General features: G+C 43.0%; 1 protein-coding gene across 1 annotated transcript in view; it reads left to right on the top strand.

The window, feature by feature from the left end:
• Positions 1-12307, top strand: part of OTOA (otoancorin) — a 72498-nt gene that overhangs the window by 37146 nt on the left and 23045 nt on the right. The window contains exons 18-20 of the mRNA XM_052635775.1: positions 3308-3443; positions 4405-4595; positions 6660-6753. Of these exons, the coding sequence (XP_052491735.1) occupies positions 3308-3443; positions 4405-4595; positions 6660-6753 (421 nt within the window). The remainder of the gene's footprint in view (positions 1-3307; positions 3444-4404; positions 4596-6659; positions 6754-12307) is intronic.

The following is a 12307-nucleotide window of genomic DNA, read 5'->3' as shown; positions in this document are numbered from 1 at the left end:
TTGAAGAAAGTAGGGAAAACGGCTAGACCATTCAGGTATGACCTCAATCAAATCCCTTATGATTATACAGTGGAAGTGAGTAATAGATTTAAGGGACTAGATCTGATAGATAGAGTGCCTGATGAACTATGAACAGAGGTTTGTGACATTGTACAGGAGACAGGGATCAAGACCATCCCCATGGAAAAGAAATGCAAAAAAGCAAAATGGCTGTCTGAGGAGGTCTTACAAATAGCTGTGAAAAAAAGAGAAGCAAAAAGCAAAGGAGAAAAGGAAAGATATAAGCATGTGAATGCAGAGTTCCAAAGAATAGCAAGAAGAGATAAGAAAGCCTTCCTCAGCAATCAATGCAAAGAAATAGAGGAAAACAACAGAATGGGGAAGACTAGAGATCTCTTCAAGACAATTAGAGATACCAAGGGAACATTTCATGCAAAGATGGGCTCGATAAAGGACAGAAATGGTATGGACCTAACAGAAGCAGAAGATATTAAGAAGAGATGGCAAGAATACACAGAAGAACTGTACAAAAAAGATCTTCATGACCCAGATAATCACGATGGTGTGATCATTCACCTAGAGCCAGACATCCTGGAATGTGAAGTCAAGTGGGCCTTAGAGAGCATCATTATGAACAAAGCTAGTGGAGGTGATGGAATTCCAGTGGAGCTATTTCAAATCCTGAAAGATGATGCTGTGAAAGTGCTGCACTCAATATGCCAGCACATTTGGAAAACTCAGCAGTGGCCACAGGACTGTAGAAGGTCAGTTTTCATTCCAATCCCAAAGAAAGGCAATGCCAAAGAATGCTCAAACTACCGCACAATTGCACTCATCTCACATGCTAGTAAAGTAATGCTCAAAATTCTCCAAGCCAGGCTTTAGCAATATGTGAACCATGAATTTCCAGATGTTCAAGCTGGTTTTAGGAAAGGCAGAAGAACCAGAGATCAAATTGCCAACATCCACTGGATCATGGAAAAAGCAAGAGAGTTCCAGAAAAACATCTATTTCTGCTTCATTGACTATGCCAAAGCCTAGTCTTGACTGTGTGTATCACAATAAACTATGGAAAATTCTTCAAGAGATGGGAATACCAGACCACCTGACCTGCCTTTTGAGAAACATATCTGCAGGTCAGGAAGCAATAGTTCAAACTGGACATGGAACAACAGACTGGTTCCAAACAGGAAAAGGAGTATGTCAAGGCTGTATATTGTCACCCTGCTTATTTAACTTATATGCAGAGTACATCATGAGAAACGCTGGGCTGGAAGAAGCACAAGCTGGAATCAAGATTGCCGGGAGAAATATCAATAACCTCAGATATGCAGATGACACCATCCTTATGGCAGAAAGTGAAGAGGAACTCAGAAGCCTCTTGATGAAAGTGAAAGAGGAGAGTGAAAAAGTTGGCTTCAAGCTCAACATTCAGAAAACGAAGATCATGGCATCTGGTCCCATCATTTCATGGGAAATAGATGGGGAAACAGTGTCAGACTTTATTTTTTTGGGCTCCAAAATCACTGCAGATGGTGATTGCAGCCACGAAATTAAAAGACGCTTACTCCTTAGAAGGAAAGTTATGACAAACGTATATATCATATTAAAAAGCAGAGATATTACTTTGCCAACAAAGGTCCGTCTAGTCAAAGCTATGGTTTTTCCAGTGGTCATATATGGATGTGAGAGTTGGACTTGGAAGAAAGCTGAGCACCGAAGAATTAATGCTTTTGAACTGTGGTGTTGGAGAAGACTCTTGAGAGTCCCTTGGACTGTAAGGAGATCCAACCAGTCCATCCTAAAGGAGATCAGTCCTGGGTGTTCATTGGAAGGACTGATGTTGAGGCTGAAACTCCAATACTTTGGCCACCTCATGCAAGGAGCTGACTCATTGGAAAAGACCCTGATTGGGAGGGATTGGGGGCAGGAGGAGAAGGGGACGACAGAGGATGAGATGGCTGCATGGCATCACTGACTCAATGGACGTGAGTTTGAGTGAACTCCGGGAGATGGTGATGGTCAGGGAGGCCAGGCGTGCTGCGATTCGTGGGGTCGCAAAGAGTCGGACACGACTGAGTGACCGAACCGAACTGAACTGAACTGTAGCCTGCCAGGCTCCTCTGTCCATGGAACTATCCAGGCAAGAATACTGGAGTGGGTTGCCATTCCGTTCTCCAGGGTATCTTCCCAACCCAGGGGTTGAATCCAGGTATCTTGCATTGCAAGCAGATTCTTTACTGTCTGAGCTACCAGGGAAGCCCTCTGATTGAATGGATGAAAAAATAAAGAAGACAGTGACATTAGGAATGGAGAGACAAGAACAGATTTGAGTATTATTGAGGAGCCAGCAAAGGAAGATTTAAGGATAAAGAAATGAAGGAGTCTTGGATGGCAGAGAGAAGGCAAAACATGTTTGAAAGGAGGAGGTTGAATTTGGTTTTGGAATAGTGAGGTGGCAATGATGCCACATGGATCTTTCTCAACCTTTATTTCATTATTGCCTCCCAAAGGAGAAAAATTTAATTTCTCCATAATGACAGAAATTATAAGGAGTAAGATTGTGTTAAGTAGGATCGAGCTTTGGCAGGTCACAAATCACTGTAATAACGAATATTCCCTACCCCCATTCCCTCTTTCTCCCTGAACCAGTTTCTCCCCATTGGGGGAAATATTGCTCGTCTTGAGAATATAAGGTCAAGAGCTTGGAGGAGAGTTCTCAGCTCAAACAGTACTCCTTTCAGAGGGGCTTCCCTGGCTGGTCCCCACATCATCCTTCATGATAGAGCCATTTAATTTCCTTCCTTCCATCCATTACTAGATGAAATAATGTGTTTTATTAACTGGTCTGTTTCTTTGCCCTAGAGAATCCTGGAGTTGACGGAATTGGGAGTCATTTCTCTCCCCCTCTCTCCTCATCTTTTTCCCTCCACTTTCTGTTTCATTTTTTTCTCCTCTTTGTCTCTTTCTTCTTCTGGTTTTTCATTTCCTCTCTCCTCATCTCCCCTCAACCAGTCCAGCAGGCAGCTTCTGTCTATGGAGAGCCTGTTCTCATATCTTGCTGTTGGGTCATGGAAGAGGAGCATGATGGGAAACTTGTTTCCACCTGTGAGAGAAGAGCATTATGGGAAGTTTGTTTCCTGCCAGTAAAAAAGAAAAATGATGAGTGGGAGGCTTGCTCCCTGCTCAAAGGAGCCAGGACATCACTGGGGAGAACCAACACTTAAGGATCAGCTCTGTGATAAGCTCTTGGGCAAATAGAGAGCAGCCCCTGTTTTCCTTCCCTCATTCTCCCATCTCTCTCCAGGGCTCGCTACCTGGCTTCTCTCCCAGCTTCTCAGTGTGTGCCCTTCCTGATCAGCCTGGGGAAGAGTCAGTTGGACTCCTTGGTTTTGGATTCCCACAAAAAAAATTCCGTCCTGAAGAAAGTGCAGCAGTGCCTGGTAAGGAAACTCTTCCTGGGTGACGCTTTGACTTGTGACCCTTCCCCTCTGGGGCCTGTGGGCATCCTGGGGAGCCCTCAGGGGAGCTGGCTGGGTTCTCAGGTCTGATGTGAGGGCTGGAAGTTTGATTTGTAGGTCTCAAAGCTGGCTCTGAAACCACTGGGTGGGACACTCTTGGCCACTGGTTCTGGGGACTTCCATTCTGGGGCCTGAATGAGGGGAGGCCGCCCTGGAGGACTGGAAAGAGCACAGTACGCAGAGTCTGGGCTCTGGACAAGTCTCTGCCAGTGGTTGGTTTTGTGGCTTTGGGCAGGTCACTTCCCGTCCTTGAACCTCAGTCTCCTCATCTGTAAAATGGGTACAGTAGCACTTTGTTCATAGAGCTCTTGAGGACATGAAATAGGTAATATATTGTTTAATGCAAAGGCTCAAAGGGCCAAGCTGGCAGTTTCTTTATCTTGAAAAAGTGGATGATATTAGTACTTGTACAGTTACTTTGAAGATGAAGAGAGTAAGACCTGGAAACACTTAAAACAGTGCCGAGCACACAGTAAGCACTGAATAAATGTTAGCGATTTTTGTCATTTTGAGAAAGAGCTTTGGAGGCTTCCAAGGGCCTACAAACTTGAAAGTACTGTTACTGCTGTACTCTCATCATAATGAGTACTGAACAGTGAGGTGCCCGCAGAGCAATACCAGCGACAGTGACTGCAGCCTCAGTGAGTGAGTGAGTGCTCATGATGGACACGTCTTCTGCCCACACCTGCCCCCACTCCGTGTGGTCGCCCAGACTTCTGAGGCCTACTCCCTTGGGGTGAAATTAGGCCTTGTGTGAAGCCACGGTAGGGTAGGTGGTTCGGATCCTGGAACCTTGGTGAGGTTTGGGGTCAGGAAGTATTTTATGGGATCATGATCTGGAACCCCACAGGCCCTTTCCACCAGCTCCACTTGTCAATTTCAGAGCTACATCATTGCTGACGAGTACACCGTGGACATCCTGGGGAACTTGCTCTGTCACCTGCCAGCAGCCGTCATCCGCCACGAGTTGTCCCCCAGAGCCTGGGCCACCGCCCTGCGTGGCCTCAGAGACTGCCTGGACCTCAGCCCCCAGCAGAAGGCGGCGGTGAGGCTGAGGCTCCTGGAACAGCATGGGTGAGGAGGGCCCCAGACTCGGCTCTGGGGCTGGGGTGGGGCTTCTGGCCAAGGGGCCCCCAGCCCTGGCTCTTCCACCTCAAAGCAGAGTCTCTAACTTGTGATGAGGTTAGACCCTGGGATTTATTCTGGAAACTTGACCTTCTTCTTTTGGACTCAGGTGAAGGTGAAGGTGAAGTCGCTCAGTCGTGTCTGACTCTTTGCGACCCCGTGGACTGTAGCCTACCAGGCTCCTCCGTCCATGGGATTCTCAGATTCCCAATAAAGTGAGAATGATAGCTTCTCTTCAGGCCTCACGTGGTTGTCACCAATACATCTTGGCTTATGGAAAGGGAAGGAGTCTCAAAAAAGATGGCACTTTATGGGACTTCTCTGGTGGTCTAGTACCGTGCTTTGAAGGCAAGGGGAGTGGGTTCAATCCCTTATTGGGAAACTAAGATCCCACATGCTGTGAGATGCAGCCAAAAAATAAACTTTGAAAAAAAAAGATGGCACTTTACAAATGCAAGGAGGTGTTATTATTATTGTTGTTAAAACAACAACAACAATGATAATACAAATAACTGAGGCACTGTCAGCTCTGGGTGAGTGAGAACTCCCTGGGGGAAAACAGCTGTCCTTTCCCATGCAGAATTTCCTGAAGTTAGGTCAGATTTGGTTACGGCCTAGACGGAGAAGCCTGGTAGGCTGCAGTCCATGGGGTCGCTAGGAGTTGGATACGACTGAGCGACTTCACTTTCACTTTTCACTTTCATGCATTGGAGAAGGAAATGGCAACCCACTCCAGTGTTCTTGCCTGGAGAATCCCAGGGACGGGGATTCTGGTGGGCTGCTGTCTCTGGGGTCCCACAGAGTCAGACATGACTGAAGCAACTTAGCAGCAGCAGCAGCAGACATCAGTTAATGGTAAGACAACAAATGTCTTTGGAGTAGTTACTGTGGCCCAGGCACTTAATATTATATAGAGTTTAAGAGCCGGGACTTGGGAGCCTGAGTCCCTAGGTTAAATTTTTCTATCATCTACCGCCTGTGTGATCTGGGAAAAGCTACTTAGTCTTTTCACATTTTATTTTTGCATCTGCAGGATGGGGGCAGCGAGAGTCCCCAGAGGGCTGTTGTTACGATTAGCTGAGTTAATGCACACAAAGGACTTACAACAGTGCTCGGCCCATAGAACTGAGTATTTGACAACTGTTTTATCAGAAGGAATGAAGATTCAGTTGTTATTATTACATGTGTTATTGCCTGTTGTCATGGAACTTACAGTCTAATGGGATATTATTGTTAACGAAAGAGATAAAGGGAGGTTTTTTGGCCAGGGATGGTTTGCCTTGGTTCTAGCAGAAGGATAATCACTGCTGATTAGGCAGATCTCCTTTAGAGATATCACCAGACATCCTTTAGGGATAGTGTGGGGTACGTCCCGGTAGACATTTGTGTCTCTGTAAGAATAACAGGAGTGGATCCTGCGTCAGTGCCAGGATCCTGGCAAGTTATTATTCTGCCAAGTTTGAGAGGAAATTTTATCTTGCTATAGGACGAGACTTATAATGGTAATTATGAAAGGAACAAATATAGCATTACTTTTCTGTTGAGGAAAGGGAGGAAGGAAACACTCTGATGCAAATGAAAGAAATTCAGGAGCTCAATTCACACTAAAAAATGGGAGTTGGTCGAGTTTAGAAGTGAATGTGACTTCAGGCATGGCTGGATCCAGGGGCTCAAATGATGTCATCAGGAAAATATTCCTCCCACCTCTCAGCTCTGTGTTCTCGGATGTGGCCTTTATTTTCTCCATTTGGTGATAGTATTCGCCTGCAGTATCCTTTTTATTGCTAGAGATACCAGAAGAAAGAGAGCTTCTTTCATAGTTCCATCAAAAATCCCCAGGATGATTCTCATTGGTCAGCCTACATCACATGTCAATTTTCTTGGTTAGGGATATGGACCACATGATTGACAGCTTCTCCAGGTATATAGATAATCTTTTCCTAAAAGAAAAAGATGCTGCGGGACAAGGGCAAGAGCACGACCTTTCCATTTACTGCTTATTCTCTCTCCTAGACTCCCCCAGAACTGGACAGCCGAGACAGTGAAGGATTTGGGATCCTTTCTAGTGCTTTTCTCAGGAGATGAATTAAGCTCTGTTGCCACAAAGGTACCTCAATGTTCTATCTTAGAGAAGGCTGAAGGAGTCTGAAGAAGAGAAAAATGTGGTTAGTTATATTCCCTTGGGTTTACTGTCAGTTTGTCTTTCTGGAAACCTCTTCCCTGCCTCAAAGAGCTCGGATGTTTCCAGCTCCACTTCAGGGTGCCCAAGGTTCAGGGAAAGGCAGTGAGGCAGCAGCTAAAGGAACTCTGAGCCTTTCACGTGGCTTCTAGGCAGATGTGTGTGACCTGGGAGCTGTCATTTGGCTGCCACTCTGCTATCCATGTGCTTCCCACATGCATGTCCATTGGAGGGCTTACACGCATCAGCACAATATGTACACAACACGTGTATCCAGTATGTGGAGTCACATGGGCAAACATATTTGATCTAAAACCAAATCTTAATTGAGCATTGCCTTTGGATGTAACACTGTCCTTGGAGCAACTCCCCAAGAGTTTGACAAGGCCAAGAGGTGTGCCAAATGGTCATGTACTTGTCATCTCCTGCTGTGTAACAAAGCTGCACACTCTCAATGGCATGCAACAGGAAACATTTATTTTTTGCTGACTGCTCTGTAGGTCTGGGACTATGAGTCTGCCTCTGGGGCTAGGCTACCTGGAACCTGTTTTTCTTGCTGTGGAAATTTGAAACCCTACAAAAGGGAGGGCAAAGTGCAGTTCTCTTTAAAGCCTGGGCTTACATTTCACTAGCCAAAGTAAGTTAAATGATCAAGCCCACCTTAGTGGGGCAGGAAATTTCCTCCATGCAGGTGGAGGGTGGGGTAGGAGGGGATGTACTGAACAAGAGTCAGATAGACTGCAAAGCACCTCCACACACTTTCATTCTCTGTATGCACACATGTAAGATGTATGTTGTCATACTCGCTCAGGGTACCTGAATACCTGGCATGTCACCCAGATTCACATAAGAACATCAACATTCCGGTGTCCAGTCATGGTAAAATCTTCTCTTTGGGTGTCCAAACCTAGAGTCATAAGCAGCAGATGCATGTGTCTTGTAGGTTTATTTAACTTTTTTAAAAATCAATTTTTAAAATTGAAAAAGTTTTGTATCAACATAGTTAAAATCTCAGAAACACAATGTGTGATTAAAAAAAAAAGAGTTGCCAAAAATACATACAGTAGGATACTAAGTAAATAAATACTAGTTAGATTAATTTTAAGCACATTCAAAACAATTCCATATGTAATAGAAGTTTAAAAGTGCATGAGAATGGTTAATTATCAAATACTGAATTTGCAGTGAGAGTTACTTCTGGGGAAGGAGGGAGGCCTAGGATGAGCTATCGGTTATATTTGTGATGTTTTACTTTTTAATCTGGGTTGTGGGCATGTGGGTGTTTTGTTGTATTATTCTTTTTTGTTTTTGTTCTATCACTCAGTCGTGTCTGACTCTTTATGACCCCATGAACTGCAGCATGCCAGGCTTCCCTGTCCTTTACCGTCACCTGGAGTTTGCTCAAACTCGTGCCCATTGAGTCGATGATGCCATCCAACCATCTCATCCTCTATCGTCCCCTTCTCCTCCTGCCTTCAATCTTTCCCAGCATCAGGGCCTTTTCCAGTGAGTTGGCTCTTCACATCAGATGACCAAGGTATTGGAGCTTCAGCTTCAGCATCAGTCCTTCCAGTGAATATTCAGGGTTGATTTCCTTTAGGATTGACTGGTTTAATCTCCTTGCTGTCCAAAGGACTCACGAGTCTTTTCCAACACCATAGTTCAAAAGCATCAATTTTTTGGTGCTTGGCCTTCTTAATGGTCCAACTCTCACATCCATACATGACTACTGAGAAAACCATAGCTTTGACTAGATGGACCTATGTCAGCAAAGTAATGTCTCTGCTTTTTAATATGCTGTCTAGGTTTGTCATAGCTTTTCTTCCAATCAGCAAGTGTCTTTTAATTTCATGGCTGCAGTCACTGTCTGCAGTGGTTTTGAAGCCCAAGAAAATAAAGTCTGTCACTGTTTCCATTTTTTTCCCCATGTATTTGCCATGAAGTGATGGGACTGGATGTCGTGATCTTTGGTTTTTGAATGTTGAGTTTTAAGCCAGCTTTTTCACTCTCTTTCACCTTCATCAAGAGGCTCTTTAGTTCCTCTTTGCTTTCTGCTATTAGTGTGGTATAATCTGCATATCTGAGGTTGTTGATATTTCTTCCAGCAGTCTTATTCTACTTTTAGTTTTAATGACTGAAATGTTAATAGAACAAGAAATACATACTTGGGTTAGAAAAGTCCCAAATACATCAAAGGCTACAGGATATGAAGTTCCTGGCTCTGTGTTTCTGAGTCCCCAGCCTCTCCCATTAATGGTAGTTGCTCTTCCTAGATTCTTCTGTATCCTTTATGAAAAATCCTCCTCCTCCCTTTAAAAATACAAAATGGAAAATACTCTGCTGTGTAATCTTCTCTTAAAAGTTAACTGTTTATCTTAGAGCAGCCGCTCGTGACCTTAGCTGCATATGGGAATCCCCAGGGGACTAAAATGGACAGATACACGGCACCCCCCCCACCCCCCCAGACCAATGGTCTCAGAATCTCTAGGGTAGGGCCCGAGTGTCTGTGAATTTCCCAGGTGCTTCTAACCTACAACTCCTGGCTTAGACTGTGACTCTGATTCTGAAAATTAGAATAGAAGGAGGAAATACATGTAACCTGGGTGACTTTTGGGACACACGCAACTTCAGGGGAGAGTTTGATGAATTCTCTGGACTCTTGGACAGATTTACCAATAATATTCTGAGTCTTAAAAAAGTGTATCAGCTCTGGATAAGAAGTGGCACCTTTCTTAGGGCAACTAGAAGCCCCCTCATTGCTAGTCTTTACCTCGAACTCAGAGGGAACTCTTTACTCCTCCTTTTATACATATATATTTTAATGCAAATTGAAAAACAGTACAACCCCCAAAGAGACAGGCATACATACATTTTTATAGATATTATCAGGTGGTAATGATGCACCATCTAATAGTCCCATAAGGAAATAAGTATACATAATTCCTACATCTTGGCTAGCATTAGGTATTGTCACTTATAATTTCTTACAATCTGATGGGTGAAAGCAATATATACTTGAACATGTATTGGATTAGCACTAAGGTTGGATATCATTTTATATGATTCTTTGTAGAGACTAGGTTAGTTGGGCTAGGAATTAAATTTATATGAGAAGCTGCTACAAGCACACCTCAGAGATATTGTGGGTTGGGTTACTGACCACCACAATAAAGTGAGTATTGCAATTAATTGAGTCACATGAATTTTTCTTTCTCTTTTGGTTTCCAAGTGCATACGAAAGTTATGCTTACACCATACTATAGTCTATTAGCGTGCAATAGTATTATGCCTAAAAAACAATGGAAATACATTAAATAAAAAATACTTTATTGCTAAAAATGCTAACTATCATCGAAGCGTTCAGTGAGTTGTTAATGTTTTGTAGATAGAGACTCTTGTCTCAGTGTTGATGGCTGCTGACTGATCAGGGTGGTGGTTGCTGAAGACTGGGGTGACTTAATTTCCTAAGATAAGACAGCAACAAAGTTTGATGTGTCGATTGACTCTTCCTTTCACCAACGATTTCTCTGTAGCATTCAATGCTGTTTGATAGGATTTTACCCACAGTAGAACTGCTTTCAAAATTGAAATTAATCCTCTCAAACCTTGCTGTTGCTTTATCAACTAAGTTGTGATTCTATAATATTCTTAATCCTTTGTTGTCATTTCAATAATCTTCATCAGGAGCAGATTCCATCTCAAGAAACCACTTTTGTGCTCATCCATAAGAAGCAACTCCTTATCCATTAATGTTTCATCATGAGATTACAGCAATTCAGTCACATCTTTAGGCTTCACTTCTATTTCTAATTCTCTTGCTATTTTCACCACATCTGCAGTTACTTCCTCCACTGATGTCTTGAATGCCTCAAAGTCATCCATAAGGGTTGGAATCAACTTCTTCCAAATCCCTGTTAGTATTGATGTTTTGACCACTTTGCTTGAATCACAAGTGTTCTTAATGGCATCTAGAATAACCATCCTTTCCAGGAGGGGTTCAATTTATTTTCCCCAGATCCATCAGAGGAGTTATTATCTGTGGCAATCATAGTCTTAGGAAATGTATTTTTAAATAATAAGGCTTTAAAAATAATAATAATTTAATTGAATAATAAACATTTAAATAATAAGCCAAAAGTACTCCTTGATCTATGGGCTACAGAGTGGATGTTTTGTTAAGTATGAAAACAACATCAATCTCATTGCACATCTCCATCAGAACTCTTGAGTGCATTGTCAGTGAACAGTAATATTTTGAAAGGAATCTCTTTTTCTGGGTAGTGGGTCTCAACAGTGGGCTTGAAATATTTAATAAACCACACTGCACTCAGATGTGCTGACATCTAGGCTTTATTGTTCCATTTCCAGAGCGCAGAGAGAGTATATTTAGCATAATGCTTAGGGACCCTAGGATTTTTGAAATGGCAAATGAGAACTGGCTTCAACTTAAAGTCACCAGCTGAATTAGCCACTAAAGAGAGAATCAGCTGGTCCTTTCAAGCTTTGAAGTCAGGCATTGACTTCTCTTCTCTAGCTATGTGCATCCTAGATGGTATCTTTTTCCAATATATGGCTGTTTAGTATAGCCATCTTTGTTAATTAGCTTAGCTAGATCTTCTGGATAACTTAATGTGGCTTCTACATCAGCACTTGCTGCTTCTCTTGAAATTTTATGTTATAGATGAGAGAGTCATTTCCTAGGCAGGTTGATAAGAAGTCTAGGGGACCCTAAGGAGAGATGGGTCTGGAATTCTCAACGAGGAAGAAAGGACAAACTTTCTTTTCCCTTCTACATTCCTTAGGATTATATAACAATAATGTATCCTGCTTGAGGACAGTCTCTGGAAAAAACCTTCTGGCTAATCCTGTTATCTTAAAATGTAAATTATAGGAGTAGGTCTAGTCAGGTCTTTACAACCTCCAGATATTCTTTTGATTCACTGTAATAACTAATTATGAGTTTGAGTGAACTCTGGGACTTGGTGATGGACAGGGAGGCCTGGCGTGCTGCGATTCATGGGATTGCAAAGAGTTGGACATGACTGAGCGACTGAACTGAACTGAACTGAACTGAACTGAACTGAATAACTAATTAGAGAGTATATAACTCCATTGCTAACACCAGCAAGGGGGTACTCTCTCTGCCCCTTCTGATGCCTATGTCAGACGCTTTCTCTATCTCCTTTATACTTTAATAAAACTTTATTACACAAAAGCTCTGAGCGATCAAGCCTCATCCCAGATTGAATTCTTCTCTGGAGGCCAAGAATCCTGGCGTTTTTGCGTGGTTCACCAACAACCTTTCATAGAGAAGACTTCTTTTCTTAAACCTCATGGACCAACTTCTGCTAGCTTCAGTCTTTTCCCCTGAAGCTTCATCACCTCTCTCAGCCTCTCAGTTCTTCATAGAATTCAAGGTTGGACTTTGCTCTGGATTAGTCTTTGGCTTAAAAGAATGTTGTGGTTGGTTTGATCTTCTATC

This window comes from Budorcas taxicolor, chromosome 2 (genome assembly GCF_023091745.1).
Source record: "Budorcas taxicolor isolate Tak-1 chromosome 2, Takin1.1, whole genome shotgun sequence".
NCBI classification, from domain to species: Eukaryota; Metazoa; Chordata; class Mammalia; order Artiodactyla; family Bovidae; genus Budorcas; species Budorcas taxicolor.
The sequence above is the reverse complement of the archived record's forward strand: the minus strand, read 5'-3'. Positions and strand labels throughout refer to the sequence as shown.